We start from the raw sequence: 22,246 nt of genomic DNA, 5'->3' as shown, positions 1-22,246 counted from the left end.
TGACTGGGGGGGTGGAGCTAGAGGGGGAGCTATATGGACAGCTCTGCTGTGTGCTCTCTTTGCCACTTCCTGTTGGGAAGGAGAATATCCCACAAGTAAAGGATGAATCCGTGGACTGGATACACCTTACAAGAGAAAATAAGCATCATAGCTCCTAACATGGAGAGAACCAGAAGCAAAAAGGAAGAGGGGTTATATACAAAAAAGATTTCTGGAAATGACGCAACTTGCGTCATAACAAGCGCGACTCTGCGCCCAAACAACTCACGTCAACAAAGATGCAGGAAATTACAAAACTTACGTCACCTTAGACGCACTTTCGCACCAAAAAAAATTCTGCGCCAAGAATGACACCATAAAACACTATATTTTGCGTCCCTGCGAGTCTATTTTCCCGCGAAAATTTGGAAAACAAAGTCAAATTGAAAAAATCTGAAACCCCAGGTAAGAGATAAAAATACAAAATAATCTTCCCAAATATAAATTCCATACTGAAACTGATAGTCTGCAGAAAAGGGAAATATACATAGACCTGACTCATGGCAAATATACTCATGGCAAATATAAGCAAATACATATATTTAAAACTTTATAACATAAAGCGCCAAACATAGCTGAGAGTGTCTTAAAATGATACATACTTACCGAAAGACACCCATCTACATATAGCAGACAGCCAAACCAGTACTGAAAAACATCAGCAGAGGTAATGGTATAGGAGTATAATGTCGATCTGAAAAGGGAGGCAGGGAATTAAATTCTACGACCGATTACAGAGAGCCTTTGAAAGGATTTCCCATGGGTGAAACCACTCAATCATCAGGCGATACTACCTTCACATCCCTCTGAGAAACACTGCACTTAGAGAGGGACTGGGCTTCAAAATGCTTAGAAGCGCTTAACATAGAAGAAATCAAGAACAACTTGCTTCACCACCTCCACAGGGAGGCAAAGTATGAGTGAGGTGGAAGGTGTATTTATAGGCATTTTGAGGTTTGGGAAACTTTGCCCCCTCCTGGTAGGAATGTATATCCCATATGTCACTAGCTCATGGACTCTTGCCACTTACATGAAAGAAATTGGGTTTTGTGTCCCTTTAATGTGGAGTAACAAATGAGACCCCGCTGAATGGCTAAAAACGAAATGTATGCTTACCTGACAAATGTATTTTTTTATTGACATGGTCCACGTATCATCTCTGATTACTATTGGGAATATCACTCCTGACCAGCAGGAGGCGGCAAAGAGCACCACAGCAAAGCTGTTAAGTATCACCTCCCTTCCCACCAACCCCATTCATTCGACCGAAGGAAAAAAGAGAAAGGAAGTAACACAAGGTGCAGAGGTGCCTGAGGTTTACAACACAAAAACTGTCTAAATAAACAGGGCGGGACGTGGACTCACTATGTCAAGAAATAAATAAATTTATCAGGTAAGCATAAATTTTGTTTTCTTTCTAATGACACGGTGAGTCCACGGATCATCTAATTACTATTGGGAATCAATACCAAAGCTAGAGGACACTGATGATAAGGGAGGGACAAGACAGGGAACCTAAACAGAAGGCACCACTGCTTGAAGAACCTTTCTCCCAAAAGAAGCCTCAGTGTGTAGAGAGGACCAAGTTGCAGCCTTGCAAATCTGTTCCATAGAAGCTTCATTTTTGAAGGCCCAAGAAGAAGAAACAGCCCTCGTGGAATGAGCCGTGATTCTCTCAGGAGGCTGTTATCCAGCAGTCTCATAGGCCAAACAAGTTATACTCTTTAGCCACAAAGAAAGAGAAGTAGCCGAAGCTTTCTGACCCTTGCGTTTCCCGGAGAAAACAACAAACAAAGCAGAAGACTGGCGGAAATCCTTAGTCACCTGCAAATAGTATTTCAACACACGCACCACATCTAGGTTGTGCAGCATGCGCTCTTTATGAGAATAAGAGTAAGGACACAAAGAAGGAACAACAATTTCTTGATTAATGTTCTTATCCGAAACCACATTAGGAAGAAAACCTAACTTAGTACGCAGAACTACCTTATCCGAATGACAAATAAGGTAAGGGGATTCCCACTGCAATGCTGAGAGTTCTGAGTCTCTACGAGCAGAGAAAATTGCAACAAGAAACAAAACTTTCCAAGATAACATCTTAATATCTAAAGAATGCATAGGCTCAAACGGAGCCTGCTGAAGAACTTTAAGAACAAGATTAAGACTACAGGGAGGAATAACCGGTTTGAACACAGGCTTCTGACCAAGGCCTGACAGAACGATTGCATGTCTGGTACATCCACCAGACGTTTATGTAACAAAATAGATAAGGCAGATATTTGACCCTTCAAGGTACTAGCAGATAATCCCTTCTCCAGACCCTCCTGGAGAAAAGACAAAACCCTAGGAATTCGAACTCTACTCCAAGAGTAACCCCATGATTCACACCAATACAGATATATACCCCATATCTTATAGTAAATCTTTCTGGTAACAAGTTTACGAACCTGAATCATGGTCTCAATGACTGAAAAACCATGCGTAGATAAAATTAAGCATTCAATCTCCAAGCAGTCAGCTTCAGAGAAACGAGATTTGGGTGAAGGAAGGGCCCTTGAAGTAGAAGGTCCTTCCTCAGTGGAAGTCTCCAAGGTGTGAGAGACGACATCTCCACTAGGTCTGCATACCAGATCCTGCGAGGCCCCGCCAGTGCAATGAGGATTACCGACCACCTGTTTGATTCGAGCAATGACCCGAGGAAGGAGAGCGAACGTAGGAAATAGGTATGCTAGACTGAAATTCCAAGGGACCGCCAGAGCATCTATCAGTACAGCCTGAGGATCCCTGGACCTCGACCCGTACCTCGGGAGCTTGGCATTCTGTCGAGATGACATGGAGATCAAGCTCCGGCTGTCACCATTTGAGAATCAAGTTGAAAGACACCTCCGGATGGAGTTCCCACTCCCCCGGGTGAAAAGTCTGTCTGCTCAGAAAATCCGCTTCCCAATTGTCCACTCCTGGAAAGTAGATTGCAGATAGACAGCAGTTGTGGGTCTCTGCCCACTGAATAATCTTGGCTACCTCTGACATGGCCAAGGAACTCCGAGTTCCTCCTTGATGGTTGATGTAAGCCACTGAAGTTATGTTGTCCGACTGAAGCTAACTGAGGCCAGACCAGAAGAGCATTGAAGATTGCCCTCAGCTCTAGGATGTTTTTGGGGAGAACAGAATCCTCCCGAGTCCATGTCCCTTGAGCCTTTAGTGAGCCCCAGACTGCTCCCCATCCTAGCAGGCTGGCATCCATTGTCACAATCACCCAGGTGGGTCTGCGAAAGCAGGTTCCCTGGGAGAGATGATTCAGAGACAACCACCAAGGAAAAGAGTCTCTTGTCGCCTGATCCAGATGAATTTGCGGAGACAGATCCACATAATCCCCGTTCCATTGTCTGAGCATGCATAACTACAGTGGTCTGAGATGGAAACGGGCAAACGTTATGATGTCCATGGCAGCTACCATCAGACCGATCACCTCCATACATTGAGCCACAGACGGCTGAGGAGAGGACTGAAGGGCCAGACAAGAGTTGAGGATCTTTGATTTTATGACCTCTATCAGAAATATTCTCATTGATAAGGAATCTACTATGGTTCCCAGGAACAATACCCTTGTAGCTGGGATCAAGGAACTCTTTCCCAAATTCACCTTCCATCCGTGAGAACATAGAAAAGATAACAACATCTCCGTGTGAGAGTTTGCTTGTTGAAAGGAAGGTGCCTGGACCAGAATGTTGTCCAGATAAGGCGCACAGCAATGCCCCGCAACCAGAGTACCGCCAACAGTACTCCCAGGACCTTTGAGAAAATTCTGGGAGCTGTAAAAAGGCCAAATTGAAGAGCCACAAACTGGAAGTGTTTGTCTAGAAAGGAAAACCTCAGAAACTTGTGATGATCCCTGTGGATGGAAACATCTAGGTACGCATACTTTTAATACAGTTGTCATGAATAGACCCTCTTGAACCAAGGGAAGAATGGAATTAATAGTTTCTGTCACGCCGCGCCGCTCTAGCCGTTGCTAGGGGTGCAGCGTCTCCTTCCCTGCTCGTTGCCAGGGGCAGTGTCGGCTCAGGATGCGTGCGGTTCTGACATCGCTGCACGTTCCTGATGCTGGTCGGATCTCAGTGGCGAGAATCCTGCGCCTATTTAAATGTTACACTGATGATCTGTCACTGCCCAAGTATAGGTGTTACTTTGTGTGCTCCTGGGTGTGACAGATTGTTCTTTCTAACTGCCTTTTATTGATTACTGTTGCTGAACCTGCCTGTCTGACTACTCTACCTGCCTTAACCCTTAATCTGGTGGATTGATTACTGTTGCCAAACCCTGCCTGCCTGACCATTCTAGTGGTTTATCCTTGGACTGCTTTGCTGTTGCCAATCCTTGGCTGCCTGACCATTCTAGTGGTTTATCCTTGGACTGCTTTGCTGTTGTCAATCCCTGCCTGCCTGGCCATTCTAGTGGCTTATCCTTGGACTGCTTTTCTGTTGCCAAACCCTGCCTGCCTGACCATTCTAGTGGTTTATCCTTGGACTGCTTTACTGTTGCCAAACCCTGTCTGCCTGACCATTCTAGTGGTGTGCCCTAGGACTGCTCTGCTGTTGCCGCTAGGGACTGTCCTGCCTGTGGTGAGTGCCACCTTCCTCATCTCGCTAACTTTCTCTGCTCTTGGATATTCCCTATAATTCCGGCTCGATGCCGGGATAACAAGACTACTGGCCGAGTTTGGTCTGATAGAGGAGTATCCCACAAGCGTTACAGTTTCCATCTTGAAGGACGACACTCTGAGGAACTTGTTTAGACTTTTGAGATCTAAAATTGGTCTGAAGGTTCCCTCTTTTTTGGGAACCACGAACAGATTGGAGTAGAATTCCAGACCCTGTTCCTGCATTGGAACAGGAACTATCACTCCTAGGTCAGAAAGGTCCCGGACACATTGTAAGAATGCCTCTTTTTATCTGGTCTACAGATAACCTTGAGAGCAGAAACCTGTCCCTGGGAGGAAAGGTCTTAAACTCTAGTTTGTATCCCTGGGACACGATGTCCACCGCCCAGGGATCCGGCACATCCTGAACCCAGGCCTGAACGAATAAAGAAAGTCTGCCCCCCACCAGATCCTTCATGCTGACTTTGAGTCACTAACAGGCTTTTTAGATTGCTTCCCCTTGTTCCAAGACTGGATGGACCTCCAGGAAGGATTAGACTGTTCCTGCTTGGCAGAAGGAGAGGAATTTTTACCCTTGAAGTTTCGAAAGGAACGAAAATTACTCTAACATCCCTTCTGCTTATTCCTCTTATCCTGAGGGAGGAAATGACCCTTTCCTCTCGTAATGTCAGAAAAAATTTCAGCCAAGCCCGGCCCAAACAAGGTCTTACCCTTCTAGGGAATCACCAAAAGCTTAGACTTAGACGACACATCCGCAGACCAGGATTTCAACCATAAAGTTCTGCGAGCCAGTACTGCAAACCCAGAAATCTTTGCTCCCAACTTAATAACTTGAAGGGAGGCATCCGTAATAAAGGAATTGGCCAACTTTAAGGCCTTGATCCTATCCTGGATCTCTTCAAGGGGGGCGTCTGTCTGAATAGAATCAGACAATGCATCAAACCAATATGCTGCCGCACTGGTGACGGTGGCAACACATACTGTAGGTTGCCATTGTAAACCCTGGTGTACGTACATCTTTTTAAGTAACCCTTCCAACTTCTTATCCATAGGATCCTTAAAAGAACATCTATCCTCTATGGGGATAGTGGTTCTCTTAGCCAAAGTGGAAAATGCCCCCTCCACCTTAGGGACCATCTGCCAAGACTCCTTGATAGAGTCAGCAATTGGAAACATCTTCTTAAAAATTGGAGATGGAGAAAAGGGAATACTAGGTCTCTCCCATTCCCGAGCAATAATCTCTGTAGCTTGATCTGGTACAGAAAAACCTCCACTGTGGAAGGTACATCAAAGCATTTATTTAGCTTACTAGATTTCTTAGGATTGACTACGACCGTCATGTCGGAGTCGTCCAAGGTGGACAAAACCTCTTTAAGTAACAAACGGAGGTGTACTAGCTTAAACCTGAAAGATACAACTTCAGCATCAGAAGAAGGAATTACACTGTCCGAGTCTGAAATTTCACCCTCAGGTGCCACCGAAGTATCTTCCTCCTCATATTCTGGGAGGGAACATTCGGAATAGCCACGACTGTGTCAGAAACCTTACTCCCTGACTCTTTATATTTCCTATTGCGCTTTCCCTGCAGCATGGGAAAAGCAGACAGTGCATCAGTTACCGCAGAGGATATGTGAGTAGCAATGTCTTGCAAAGTAACTCCAACCGAAGTGTGAGAGGAAGCGCAGGGCAGTGCATGTGGGAACGATAATGTTTGAGACACTTGAGGAGAAAACTGCGGCATATCTTGAACAGGAGACCCCTGAACAGCATCTTCCTTAGATAATGATGGCTCAGAATGAAGAAGTCTATCCCTGTACTGTAATGTTCACACAATACATGAGGAAAAGAAAGGGATTGGTGGATCAACATTGGAATCAAAACACAAGCTACATGTCACGTTTTGCAGGGGCTCTTGATCCATATTTATCCCCAAATTAAATAAAAAGGTCCTTATTTAATTTTAAAGAAATAAACAAAAAAAACGCAACTATCTCTTTGAATAATAAAAGGAAAGTTTATATTCAAAAAAACGCAACCGCAAAGCAGCTGCTCACACACAACCTCTTCACCTCAGCACTCTTTGCTGAGGTGCCTACCTGTCCTGCGGGAGAGTAAATAAGAGATTACAACGATCCAGACTCAGAGCTGCTCACACAGGCTACCGGCTGACAATATTCCTTGCTAGCAGATATGCAACAAACCCTCTATACCGGATCGTACAAAAGTAGAAAAGGAAGTGAGCAACACTAACACACACCACAGAAAGCCCGCCCTGCTAATTGTGAGCGTAACAAAAACTGAACTCCCAGTCGTCATTAGCCTCCCTGTAAAGTATACAAAAACACAAACCACCAATTCTGGAATTAATCCGGAGCTGAGCCACATATGAGTTACACATACCAGCAGCAATATCAACAAATATGCTACTGCTCCTCAAGCCCCCAGTGCCTGCATAACTGCCATAATCCCATTAAGATAAAATAAGATTGATAATATAAAAGTCCCAGACAGATTTAACTGTAAAAGTGCCATATTCCAAGAAAATAAACATTAAGTACTTACCTGAATACAAAACTGCCCGACAGCAGGGCAGCTCACTTGGTTTGAGAGGCACACCTCCTCACATAGACCTGTGAAAAACAAAGAAAGACTGAATAATCCTACTCAGGCTTTCAAGACGGGGCAGCAAAAACTGATTGGCAGGTGCAGTGAGGATTAAACCCCACAAGTTCCCAATTGCTTAAAAGCCACCACTGCTCTACTGAAGAGACTGACATGGACTACAGCTAAACCCCAGGAAGAAGTATAGCAAACTTGCTCTACTTCAAAATAATAAACTCTTGATTGAAGAATCTTCTATCAGACACCTAAATTTTACCACCTCCTTGCTCTTAACGTAGGCAAAGAGAATGACTGGGGTTGGAGGGAAGGGAGGTGATACTTAACAGCTTTGCTGTGGTGCTCTTTGCCTCCTCCTGCTGGCCAGGAGTAATATTCCCAATAGTAATTAGATGATCCGGGGACTCACTGTGTCATTAGAAAGAATGGAAGTCATAAACAGCCCTGAGAGGATGCATACGGCAGATGCTTAGATACAAGGTAATTACAGAGGTAAAAAGAATATTAATATAACTGTGTTGGTTATAAAAAAAACTGGGGAATGGATAATAAAGGGATTATCTATCATTTTAAACAATAACAATTTGAATGTTACATATGTGTGACACGTCTTCTCACCTGGCCTCAACATGACGTCCTGTAATCAGCAGCAAACCTCTTAGAGATATAAACGTGTCTCTTCCCCAGCAGCGGAAAATTCCAGCTGAGAAATGTGGAAGCCCTACAAGAAATCACCATTAGTGAAAAGCAGAGTTACACAGTATAGTGCAGTAGTTATCGGCCACTAGAGACTAGTGAGGGGTAGCATTATACAGTACAGTAGTTACCGGCTGCTAGTGAGGGGCAGCATTATACAGTACAATAGTTACCGGCTACTAGTGAGGGGCAGCATTATACAGTACAGTACAGTAGTTACCTGCTACTAGTGAGGGGCAGCATTATACAGTACAGTACAATAGTTACCGGCTACTAGTGAGGGGTAGCATTATACAGTACAGTACAATAGTTACCGGCTGCTAGTGAGGGGCAGCATTATACAGTACAGTAGTTACCGGCTACTAGTGAGGGGTAGCATTATACAGTACAATAGTTACCGGCTGCTAGTGAGGGACAGCATTATACAGTACAGTACAGTAGTTATCGGCCGCTAGTGAGGGGCAGCATTATACAGTACAGTACAGTAGTTACCGGCTGCTAGTGAGGGGCAGCATTATACAGTACAGTACAGTAGTTACCGGCTGCTAGTGAGGGGCAGCATTATACAGTACAGTACAATAGTTACCGGCTGCTAGTGAGGGGCAGCATTATACAGTACAGTACAATAGTTACCGGCTGCTAGTGAGGGGCAGCATTATACAGTACAGTACAGTAGTTACCGGCTACTAGTGAGGGGCAGCATTATACAGTACAGTACAATAGTTACCGGCTGCTAGTGAGGGGCAGCATTATACAGTACAGTACAGTAGTTACCGGCTACTAGTGAGGGGCAGCATTATACAGTACAGTACAATAGTTACCGGCTGCTAGTGAGGGGCAGCATTATACAGTACAGTACAATAGTTACCGGCTGCTAGTGAGGGGCAGCATTATACAGTACAGTACAATAGTTACCGGCTGCTAGTGAGGGGCAGCATTATACAGTACAGTACAGTAGTTACCTGCTACTAGTGAGGGGCAGCATTATACAGTACAGTACAATAGTTACCGGCCGCTAGTGAGGGGCAGCATTATACAGTACAGTACAGTAGTTACCGGCTGCTAGTGAGGGGCAGCATTATACAGTACAGTACAGTAGTTACCGGCTGCTAGTGAGGGGCAGCATTATACAGTACAGTACAATAGTTACCGGCTGCTAGTGAGGGGCAGCATTATACAGTACAGTACAGTAGTTACCGGCTACTAGTGAGGGGCAGCATTATACAGTACAGTACAATAGTTACCGGCTACTAGTGAGGGGCAGCATTATACAGTACAGTACAATAGTTACCAGCTGCTAGTGAGGGGCAGCATTATACAGTACAGTACAGTAGTTACCGGCTACTAGTGAGGGGCAGCATTATACAGTACAGTACAATAGTTACCGGCTACTAGTGAGGGGCAGCATTATACAGTACAGTACAGTAGTTACAGACTGCTAGTGAGGGGCAGCATTATACAGTACAGTACAATAGTTACCGGCTGCTAGTGAGGGGCAGCATTATACAGTACAGTACAATAGTTACAGACTGCTAGTGAGGGGCAGCATTATACAGTACAGTACAGTAGTTACCGGCTACTAGTGAGGGGCAGCATTATACAGTACAGTACAATAGTTACCGGCTGCTAGTGAGGGACAGCATTATACAGTACAGTACAATAGTTACCGGCTACTAGTGAGGGGCAGCATTATACAGTACAGTACAATAGTTACCGGCTACTAGTGAGGGGCAGCATTATACAGTACAGTACAGTAGTTACTGGCTGCTAGTGAGGGGCAGCATTATACAGTACAGTACAATAGTTACCGGCCGCTAGTGAGGGGCAGCATTATACAGTACAGTACAATAGTTACCGGCTGCTAGTGAGGGGCAGCATTATACAGTACAGTACAATAGTTACCGGCTGCTAGTGAGGGGCAGCATTATACAGTACAGTACAGTAGTTACCTGCTACTAGTGAGGGGCAGCATTATACAGTACAGTACAATAGTTACCGGCTGCTAGTGAGGGGCAGCATTATACAGTACAGTACAGTAGTTACCTGCTACTAGTGAGGGGCAGCATTATACAGTACAGTACAATAGTTACCGGCTGCTAGTGAGGGGCAGCATTATACAGTACAGTAGTTACCGGCTGCTAGTGAGGGGCAGCATTATACAGTACAGTACAATAGTTACCGGCTGCTAGTGAGGGGCAGCATTATACAGTACAGTAGTTACCGGCTACTAGTGAGGGGTAGCATTATACAGTACAATAGTTACCGGCTGCTAGTGAGGGACAGCATTATACAGTACAGTACAGTAGTTATCGGCCGCTAGTGAGGGGCAGCATTATACAGTACAGTACAGTAGTTACCGGCTGCTAGTGAGGGGCAGCATTATACAGTACAGTACAGTAGTTACCGGCTGCTAGTGAGGGGCAGCATTATACAGTACAGTACAATAGTTACCGGCTGCTAGTGAGGGGCAGCATTATACAGTACAGTACAATAGTTACCGGCTGCTAGTGAGGGGCAGCATTATACAGTACAGTACAGTAGTTACCGGCTACTAGTGAGGGGCAGCATTATACAGTACAGTACAATAGTTACCGGCTGCTAGTGAGGGGCAGCATTATACAGTACAGTACAATAGTTACCGGCTGCTAGTGAGGGGCAGCATTATACAGTACAGTACAATAGTTACAGACTGCTAGTGAGGGGCAGCATTATACAGTACAGTACAGTAGTTACCGGCTGCTAGTGAGGGGCAGCATTATACAGTACAGTACAATAGTTACCAGCTGCTAGTGAGGGGCAGCATTATACAGTACAGTACAGTAGTTACCGGCTACTAGTGAGGGGCAGCATTATACAGTACAGTACAATAGTTACCGGCTACTAGTGAGGGGCAGCATTATACAGTACAGTACAGTAGTTACAGACTGCTAGTGAGGGGCAGCATTATACAGTACAGTACAATAGTTACCGGCTGCTAGTGAGGGGCAGCATTATACAGTACAGTACAATAGTTACAGACTGCTAGTGAGGGGCAGCATTATACAGTACAGTACAGTAGTTACCGGCTACTAGTGAGGGGCAGCATTATACAGTACAGTACAATAGTTACCGGCTGCTAGTGAGGGACAGCATTATACAGTACAGTACAATAGTTACCGGCTACTAGTGAGGGGCAGCATTATACAGTACAGTACAATAGTTACCGGCTACTAGTGAGGGGCAGCATTATACAGTACAGTACAATAGTTACCGGCTACTAGTGAGGGGCAGCATTATACAGTACAGTACAGTAGTTACTGGCTGCTAGTGAGGGGCAGCATTATACAGTACAGTACAATAGTTACCGGCCGCTAGTGAGGGGCAGCATTATACAGTACAGTACAATAGTTACCGGCTGCTAGTGAGGGGCAGCATTATACAGTACAGTACAATAGTTACCGGCTGCTAGTGAGGGGCAGCATTATACAGTACAGTACAGTAGTTACCTGCTACTAGTGAGGGGCAGCATTATACAGTACAGTACAATAGTTACCGGCTGCTAGTGAGGGGCAGCATTATACAGTACAGTACAGTAGTTACCTGCTACTAGTGAGGGGCAGCATTATACAGTACAGTACAATAGTTACCGGCCGCTAGTGAGGGGCAGCATTATACAGTACAGTAGTTACCGGCTGCTAGTGAGGGGCAGCATTATAGAGTACAGTACAATAGTTACCGGCTACTAGTGAGGGGCAGCATTATACAGTAAAGTACAATAGTTACAGACTGCTAGTGAGGGTCAGCATTATACAGTACAGTACAGTAGTTACCGGCTGCTAGTGAGGGGCAGCATTATACAGTACAGTACAATAGTTACCGGCTACTAGTGAGGGGCAGCATTATACAGTACAGTACAATAGTTACCGGCCGCTAGTGAGGGGCAGCATTATACAGTACAGTACAATAGTTACCGGCTGCTAGTGAGGGGCAGCATTATACAGTACAGTACAGTAGTTACCGGCCGCTAGTGAGGGGCAGCATTATACAGTACAGTACAATAGTTACAGACTACTAGTGAGGGGCAGCATTATACAGTACAGTACAATAGTTACCGGCTGCTAGTGAGGGGCAGCATTATACAGTACAGTACAGTAGTTACCGGCTGCTAGTGAGGGGCATCATTATACAGTACAGTACAATAGTTACCGGCTACTAGTGAGGGGCAGCATTATACAGTACAGTACAATAGTTACCGGCTGCTAGTGAGGGGCAGCATTATACAGTACAGTACAATAGTTACCGGCCGCTAGTGAGGGGCAGCATTATACAGTACAGTACAATAGTTACCGGCTACTAGTGAGGGGCAGCATTATACAGTACAGTACAATAGTTACAGACTGCTAGTGAGGGGCAGCATTATACAGTACAGTACAATAGTTACCGGCTGCTAGTGAGGGGCAGCATTATACAGTACAGTACAATAGTTACCGGCTGCTAGTGAGGGGCAGCATTATACAGTACAGTACAATAGTTACCAGCCGCTAGTGAGGGGCAGCATTATACAGTACAGTACAATAGTTACCGGCTACTAGTGAGGGGCAGCATTATACAGTACAGTACAATAGTTACAGACTGCTAGTGAGGGGCAGCATTATACAGTACAGTACAATAGTTACAGACTGCTAGTGAGGGGCAGCATTATACAGTACAGTACAATAGTTACCGGCTGCTAGTGAGGGGCAGCATTATACAGTACAGTACAATAGTTACCGGCTGCTAGTGAGGGGCAGCATTATACAGTACAGTACAATAGTTACCGGCTACTAGTGAGGGGCAGCATTATACAGTACAGTACAATAGTTACCGGCTGCTAGTGAGGGGCAGCATTATACAGTACAGTACAATAGTTACCGGCTGCTAGTGAGGGGCAGCATTATACAGTACAGTACAATAGTTACCGGCTACTAGTGAGGGGCAGCATTATACAGTACAGTACAATAGTTACCGGCTACTAGTGAGGGGCAGCATTATACAGTACAGTACAATAGTTACCGGCTGCTAGTGAGGGGCAGCATTATACAGTACAGTACAGTAGTTACCGGCTACTAGTGAGGGGCAGCATTATACAGTACAATAGTTACCGGCTGCTAGTGAGGGGCAGCATTATACAGTACAGTACAGTAGCTACCGGCTGCTAGTGAGGGGCAGCATTATACAGTACAGTACAATAGTTACCGGCTGCTAGTGAGGAGCAGCATTATACAGTACAGTACAATAGTTACCGGCCGCTAGTGAGGGGCAGCATTATACAGTACAGTACAATAGTTACCGGCTGCTAGTGAGGGGCAGCATTATACAGTACAGTACAATAGTTACCGGCTACTAGTGAGGGGCAACATTATACAGTACAGTAGTTACCGGCTGCTAGTGAGGGGCAGCATTATACAGTACAGCAGTTACCGGCTACTAGTGAGGGGCAACATTATACAGTAGAATAGTTACCGGCCGCTAGTGAGGAGCAGCATTATACAGTACAGTACAATAGTTACCGGCCGCTAGTGAGGAGCAGCATTGCTCTTTTTCCTGTGTGATGTTGTTGAGTCTGTAAGGAACATCTTGCAGAGAAGGATTAAGGACAGGTAAAGCCGGGAACTTCCCTACACCGCACAACTGCACAGACCCCAGAGCCAAATGCTTTACTAGAGTAGATCCGTTCTGAACAAAGCTGTAAAAAGAACAGTTAGTCAGAGTAACAATAAATATAAAACACAAACTCTAAGACGATGGCAATGTGATGTCAAATATAAGCCGGTACTTACCCATGTGATACAGGGAATAGGTGAGTGACATTATGTAATATATATATTTACATACATATATCATGTAGAGAAAGATCCAATTTGTAAATGAAAATCTGGCTAATGTAAGTTGCATTAAATTATAAAATCAGACTTTTTAGCCCAGACCCCACTGTACACTCAATATACAGACTGTATTTCTAAATAACTCAATTAAAATAATTGCCCTGATACCCAATTCAGGATGCCCCCTGTAGACAACAAACGTTCAGTCTGAGCTGATATTTAAATATACAAAAATTCTCAGGGAATGTGGCCCCTTATCATCAGTGTTAATTACCCTATGCTGAGTTCAAATACAGGAAGCTCAAACCTACGTCTTTATGGAAAATAGCAGGAGAAACTTAAGAAAGTATATTTAACGCTGTATAAGCTCGAATCTATATAAGAATTAAAATCTTAAAACTTAAATATATATTAGATAACTGTCTGCTGTATTAAGTGGGTAGCCGCATTGGTGAATTTAAAATGTTTAACTGTGTCAGAATAAAATAACATTTGTTTTTGTTTTTCAGAATCTGGTGTGAAAATGAAGTTTTGAAACAAATACATACTAGATAAACTGTCCTATGACTATAATCATATATATGAGACCATATTCCTGTAACTTATGAAGAAATGACTTCAAATAAAATATATATATATATATATTACTAGTCCTAAAGCCCTCCCTCTCCCCCCCCCCCTCCCTCGGAGAAGGAAACCACATAGCCTAACGTCCCTGATAGGGAAGCAATAAACTTCCGAAGAAGGAAAAACCCCACGGCCCTCCCCATAAAGCGGTTAAAACCGCTAAGGAGAAACGGACAAGGCCCAGAAATCTCGACCCGAGAGAAGAGAACCTCAAAAGGAACAAGTCCAAAAAGGACATTTCCAAGGAGCCCTTGAAAGGCAAGACCATCAGGGCTGGCGGCAAGGAGGCCCTGAATACTCCACCTTCCAATCCATGCGGGGAAGGAAACACTTCCATTCCCGATGAAAAAACGGAAAACAGAGTGTTTCGCAGCGGAACTTCATCGAATCCCAGTTGACCAGCTAGAGGGACTAACAAGGACTGAACCAATTTCCCACGCCTCGCAGACCCTCAGGCCCTTACAGAGTGCTTAGCTTAACTTGTAAAAGAAAAAACAAGGAATAACACAAATAATAATGTGAAACACTCTGCGCCTCAACCGGACCAGCCAGGCAGAACAGGCGCCACATGTCTGAAATAGGCCGCAAGACAAAAGGGTCAGAACCCATTTAGGACCAGCCTGAAACTCAGGGTCGATATTGTCAAGGCCGCAAACAGTCATCCCCAGAGATGGGGAATAAATAGCAAACTTTTTTTTTTTTAAACCTAGGACTAACATGTCTTCACATCGAACAAGCTTCCGTAGAAGTAAACTGTGCGATCACAAATCGTGAGTATCGATTCCAGAAAAATTCCCAAAGTAAATACATAAACATGAGCTCAAATAAAAAATCATCCTAATCAGATTAAAATAAAGGCTAAGGCAACCCTTAGGTTATCGCCCAAGAAGAACAGACACACCCGCAGGACCGGGATCATGTTCTTCCAGCTCAGGCCTGGAAAGATACTCAATAAACAAGGCTATAAGAAGATTACTTCATCCACATATAGCTAATTCCACGAACCGTTCGAAGTAGAAGACTTCCCATATCCGTGAAGGATGGGATCCTCCAACAACGCCAGAATTGTGCCTCAAAAGGAAACGAAGGCGCACCAGTCTATAACAAAAAGCACAGCATACCCTCGCCAGAGCAGAAGACGACCCCGGCGGTTGACCCCCTGACGGCTCAGGGACAGTCGTTCCCCCCGATAGCTGAGCAGTCCATCCCATGCCTGAAGAGCCCCGGTCAACGGAACACGTACAATATCGTAAGCACACTTCTGGTAGCTGCAGATGCGCCAGCGCCATAATAATGGACATGCAAAAACGTGCCATAACCCCTGGGGGGGGGAACAAGCCACCTTCCAGAAAAGGATAAGCAAAATCTGGGTTACTTGCATGTGTAGTAGGGAACTCGCCACTCGGGGAACGGGGCCCCCAGAGACAGATGGCTCAGCGGCTCCTTGATTCCCTGATCCCGAACATAACTGAAGGGCATGTATCACCTGGGCCAATTCGTATTCCTCACGAGAAATAGACTCTGAGTCAGAGACCTTCGTCTCCACATTATCAGAATCCTCCATAACTGGGACACTGAATACAAAAAACTGACTAAATAAGAAAAGTAAATGGCACCTGACACCCACAATGGCTGGAGCACTCGCCACCTCCAAGAACCCAGACACCAGCCGACCAGAAATGTTCCGTCGCCACACGGTCAGGAATGCGGAAATAGAGAGTCAAAACATGACCATGATGGGTCACCAGGTGTACCGTGCGGTCCAGAAATAGCGCTCTCAATCGTAAAGGCTGCGTCACTACCAAAAGGCCGTTATGTTCCTAGTCAAGAGCCTAAATAACACCACACATAAGCAGGTCAAATCACATAACAAACATGATAAAAAAAAAAAACCTGTTCATTAACCCCCACAGGAGATATTAACCCTTGATTCCAAGATACAAAAGGAGCCTCACTGAGACCCTGAGTTATAGTTAGTCCCGCAAGGTGGTAGCCTCTCGGGAAAACACTTGTAATATAAGGCAATCATATTGAAAGAAAATGAAACGATCTTACCGGAATCTACGCCGTGGAACAGGAACATGGCCCTTCAAGTGTGACAGATAGTAGCGTCGCCTCTGCCATGCACTTGAGAGAAGAAAGCAGTCAGCAAAACTTGTCAAAGCTGATTGCTTGTGGAGCTGTTAATATGAGTTGGGATGGTTTCACGGAAAGACTCTCCCTGCATCTCCGGACTCTAACTTTCATCCATGCTCTCACTGAGAGGCTGACAGGACTACTTAAAACTCCAGTCCCATGCCGAAGAGTACTACCCTCCATAAGAGACTATTGAAAAACTTCTAACACTTCTCTGCCAACCTCCTGGGACAAAAAGCCAAAGAATGACTGGGGGATGAGGGAAGTGGGAGAGGTATTTAAGCCTTTGGCTGGGGTGTCTGTCTCCTCCTGGTGGCCAGGTTCTGAATTTCCAAAAGTAATGAATGCAGCTGTGGACTCTTTCCATTTATGAAGAAAATGTATAGTTTAGAGGATAGAAGGGAAAGAGGTGACATGATAGAAACCTTCAAATATATGAAGGGACTTAATAAAAACATAATTTATTCTTACCTGATAAATTTATTTATTTCTTGACACAGTGAGTCCACGGATCATCTTAATTACTGTTGGGAATATCACTCCTGACCAGCAGGAGGCAAAGAGCACTATAGCAAAAGCTGTTAAATACCACTCCCCCTACCCACAATCCCCAGTCATTCGACCAAAGGGAAAGGAGAAAGGAAGTAATCTAAGGTGCAGAGGTGCCTGAAGTTTATAGAAAAGCAAACTGTCTGAAAAACAGGGCAGGCCATGGACTCACCGTATCAAGAAATAAATAAATTTAACAGGTAAGAATAAATTATGTTTTCTTTCTAATGACACGTGAGTCCACGGATCATCTTAATTACTGTTGGGAACCAATACCCAAGCTAGAGGACACGGATGATAAGGGAGGGACAAGACAGTTAATCTAAACAGAAGGCACCACTGCTTGAAAAACGTTTCTCCCAAAAGAAGCCTCCGCTGAAACAAAAGTATCAAATTTGTAAAATTTAGAAAAAGTATGCAAAGATGACCAAGTCGCTGCCTTGCAAAGCTGATCTACAGAAGCTCCATTTTTGAAAGCCCAAGAAGATGAAACAGCCCTCGTGAAATGAGCTGTGATTCTCTCAGGAGGCTGCTGATCAGCAGTCTCATATACCAAGCAAATAACACTCCTAAACCAACATGAAAGAGAAGTAGCCGTTGCTTTCTTACCCTTACGCTTCGCAGAAAAGACAACAAATAAAGAAGAAGACTGGCGAAAATCCTTAGTCGCCTGCAAATAATATTTCAATGCACGAACCACATCCAGGTTGTGCAACAAACGCTCCTTATGAGAAGAAGGATTAGGACACAAAGAAGGAACAACAATCTCTTGATTAATATTCTTATCAGAAACAACCTTGGGAAGAAAACCCAAGGCAGTATGCAGAACTACCTTATCAGAGTGAAAAATAAGAAAAGGCGATTCATACTGTAAGGCTGAAAACTCTGAAACTCTTTGAGCCGAAGAAATAGCCACCAGAAACAAAACCTTCCAAGATAACATCTTAATATCCAAAAAATGCATAGGTTCAAACGGAGCCTGTTGAAGGACTCTAAGAACCAAATTAAGACTCCAAGGTGGAGTAGTAGACTTAAACACAGGCCGAATTCTAACCAAGGCCTGACAAAAAGAATGAACATCTGGCACATCCGCCAGGTGCTTGTGCAATAAAAAAAATAAAGCAGAAATTTGACCCTTCAGGGTACTAGCAGATAAACCTTTCTCCAAACCCTCCTGGAGAAAAGACAAAATCCTAGGAATCCTAACGCTACTCCACGAGTAGCCTTTGTATTCACACAAGTACAAATATTTACGCCAAATCTTATAATAAATCTTCCTAGTCACAGGCTTGCAAGCCTGAATCATAGTCTCAATGACTGACGCTTAGAAAGAATCAAGCGTTCAATCTCCAATCACTCAGCTTCAAAGAAACGAGATTTGGATGAAGGAAGGGACCCTGCAGAAGAAGGTCCTTCCTTAATGGAAGACGCCAAGGTGGAAGAGAAGATATCTCCACCAGATCTGCAAACCAGATTCTGAGAGGCCACGCCGGAGCACACTGATGCCCTGTCTTGTATGACCCGAGCAATGACCCGAGGAAGAAGAGCAAATGGAGGGAACACATATGCCAGACTGAAAGTCCAAGAAACTGCCAGAGCCTCTATCAGAACAGTCTGAGGATCCTTTGACCTTGACCCGTACCTCGGGAGCTTGGCATTCTGACGAGATGCCATGAGATCCAACTCCGGCTGACCCCAACTGAGAATTAAGCTGGAAAATACCTCTGGATGAAGTTCCCACTCCCCCGGATGAAAAGTCTGTCTGCTCAGAAAATCTGCTTCCCAATTGTCCACCCCTGGAATGTGGATAGCAGACAGACAACAGTTGTGAATCTCTGCCCACTGAATAATCTTGGCTACCTCTGTCATGGCCAAGGGACTCTGAGTTCCCCCCCTGATGGTTGATGTAAGACACTGAGGTTATGTTGCCCGATTGGAACCTGATAAACTGGGTTGAAGCTAGCTGAGGCCAGGCTAGAAGAGCATTGAAAATTGCTCTCAGTTCCAAAACATTTATTGGAATAACTGACTCCTCCCGAGTCCATAGACCCTGAGCCCTTAATGAACCCCAGACAGCACCCCAGCCCAGCAAACTGGCATCTGTGGCTACAATCACACAGGCAGGTCTGCGAAAGCAAGTTCCCTGAGAGAGAAGATCCTGAGACAACCACCATGGAAGAGAATCTCTGGGCATCTGATCTAGAACAATCTTTGGAGATAGATCTGCATAATCCCCGTTCCACTGCCTGAGCAAGCATAAGTGCAGAGGTCTGAGATGGAACCAAGCAAACGGAATGATGTCCATAACTGAAACCATCAGACCAATAACCTCCATGCACTGAGCCACTGACGGCAGAGGAAGGGAGTGAAGAGGAAGACACGTTTTGAAAATCTTTGACTTTCTTGCTTCTGTCAGAAAAATCTTCATCTCTAGAGAATCTAAAATGGTCCCCAAAAATACCACTCTTGTAGCCGGAATTAAGGAACTTTTTCCTAAATTCATATTCCAACCGTGGGAGCACATAAAAGACAACAACAACTCTGTGTGGGAGTTTGCTAGTTGAAAAGATGGAGCCTGAACTAGAATGTCGTCCAGATAAGGAGTCACTGCAACATCCTTCAATCGAAGCACCACCAACAATGCTCCCAGGACCTTTGAAAAAATTCTGGGAGCTGTAGCCAGACCAAAAGGAAGAGCTACAAACTGAAAATGTTTGTCTAAAAATGCAAATCTTAGGAACATGTGATAATCCCTGTGAATGGGAATATGCAGATACGCATCCTTTAGATCCACTGTGATCATGAACTGACCTTCCTGAACCAAAGGAAGAATGGAACGAATAGTTTCCATCTTGAAAGACGGAACCCTGAAAAACTTGTTTACACTCTTGAGATCTAAAATAGGTCTGAAAGTTCCCTCCTTTTTGGGAACTATGAAGAGATTGGAATAAAAACCCAGACCCTGTTCCTGAACCAGAACAGGAACTATCACTTCCATGTCGGAAAGATTCTGAACACAACTTTAGAATGCCTCTACTTTTATCTAGTTTACAGATAACCTGGAGGAAAGAAACCTGCCTCTGGGAGGAAAATTCTTGAACTCCAGTTTGTAACCCTGGGACACGAAATCTACCACCCCTTCCCTCCCGTAATATCAGAAATAATCTCAGCCAAACCTGGCCCAAACAAGGTCTTACCCTTGTAAGGAATAGAAAAAAGTTTACACTTAGAGGACACATCCACAGACTAGGATTTTAACCATAATGCTCTGCGAGCTAAAATGGCAAAACCAGAAATTTTAGCTCCCAACTTGATGACCTGTAGAGAAGCATCTGCAATAAAGGAAGTAGCCAACTTCAAAGCCTTGATTCTTGAATTTCTTAAAGAGGAGTATCTTGCTGAATAGAATCAGACAATGCATCAAACCAATATGCCGCTGCACTGGTAACCATAGCAATACATGCAGCCGGTTGCCATTGATACCCCTGGAGAACATAAATCTTTTTAAGCAAAGCTTCCAACTTCTTATCCATAGTATCTTTAAAGGAACAGCTGTCCTCAATAGGAATCAGCTGTCCTCAATAGGAATAGTGGTCCTTTTGGTCAGAGTGGAAACTGCTCCCTCCACCTTAGGAACCATCTGCCAAGATTACTTAATAGAATCAGCAATAGGAAACATCTTACTAAAAATTGGAGAAGGGGAAAAAAGAATCCCAGGCTTCTCCCATTCTTGTGCAATAATATCTGAAACACAATCTGGTATAGGAAAAACTTCCACCGAAGAAGGGACATCAAAAAACTTTTTAAGTTTATTAGATTTTTTAGGAATAACCATGACTGACACCTCAGAGTCATCCAAGATAGCCAAAACCTCCTTGAGCAACAAACGGAGGTGCTCTAGCTTAAACCTAAAGGAAACAACCTCAGGTTCAGAAGAAGAATTTACACTATCAGAATCAGAGATCTCACCCTCAGATGCTACTGAAGTATCTTCCTCCTCAGACTTATGAGAAGAAACACTAGACACAATTGCAACAGAATCAGAAACCTTATACTTCCTCTTGCGCTTCCAATGCAACATAGGAAAAGCAGACAAAGCCTCAGATACTGCCAAGGATAGCCATATTCTGCTAGGAAAAACCAACCTGAGACGAAACACAGGGCACTGCAGAAGATTGGGCCGTATGAGGAGAAAGCTGCAGATTAGCCTGAACAGGAGACTCCTGAACAACATCCGCCCTAGACAATGAAGGCTCAGAATCAAAAAGTCTATCCTTGTAATGTAATGTTTTCTCAATACAAGAGGAACAAAAAGGGATAGGAGGCTCAACATTAGTATTTAAACATAGAGAACAAGCAACAGCTTGCAGGGCCTCTTGGTCCATCTTATTCCAAAGGAAAAACCTTAAATCAATAAAAATAATTCTACGTTCAAATCAAAATTTTAATGAAACAAAAAAGTTACTGTTTTTTTTTTAAACTAGAAAATCCTTAAATAAACCGCACAATAAATCTTGCAGCAACAATTTTTCACAAAATGAATGCAAAGAGAGACACAAACGTTATAGTCCCTGAAATTCAGACAGAAACATAAATATAAACAGAGCAGCAGCCCCACAAAAAAAAACAAGCAACCTCCACACCTCAGCAAGCTCTGCCGAGGTGCCTACCTGACCTCCTTGCTGCCGGAAACAAAGTCAGAAAATGATCCGGACCCCCATACAGCCGCACCGGAGAGAACACTGAACCACCTCTGAGGAGCTATGCAATAGAGCTGCAACATCCAGGAACAACAGGAAACAGCTAAAAGGGCGCCAAAAAGGCCCTTGCTATCTTAGATAAGCCCGCCTATTGTGCGTGTGGCCTAACAAACCTCCCGGTAGCCATTAATACACAAACAAAAAACATGTACACCAAAGTGAAAACATAATAAACTGAGTCAAACATCCCCAGTGCCTGCAAAACTGCCATACAATAAACCGTTAACCTAAAAGGCTGATTGTATATTTAGACAGAATTAACTGTCAAAGTGCCAAATTCTCCTATATCAAAACAGGGAAAGAAATAGGCACTTACC

The 22,246-nt window shown here is 44.2% G+C and overlaps 1 protein-coding gene across 2 annotated transcripts in view; it reads right to left on the bottom strand.

Moving 5' to 3' along the window:
- AGL (amylo-alpha-1, 6-glucosidase, 4-alpha-glucanotransferase) overlaps positions 1–22,246 on the bottom strand; it is a 397,512-nt gene that overhangs the window by 50,297 nt on the left and 324,969 nt on the right. For both annotated transcript variants that reach the window (XM_053693718.1, XM_053693717.1), the window contains exons 22-23: positions 13,543–13,718; positions 7,937–8,039 (exon numbers count right to left, since the gene is read on the bottom strand). In XM_053693718.1, the coding sequence (XP_053549693.1) occupies positions 7,937–8,039; positions 13,543–13,718 (279 nt within the window). The remainder of the gene's footprint in view (positions 1–7,936; positions 8,040–13,542; positions 13,719–22,246) is intronic.

Source organism: Bombina bombina, chromosome 10 (genome assembly GCF_027579735.1).
Source record: "Bombina bombina isolate aBomBom1 chromosome 10, aBomBom1.pri, whole genome shotgun sequence".
Taxonomy (NCBI): Eukaryota; Metazoa; Chordata; class Amphibia; order Anura; family Bombinatoridae; genus Bombina; species Bombina bombina.
Note: the sequence above shows the minus strand (reverse complement) of the source record. Positions and strands in the feature narration are given on the sequence as shown.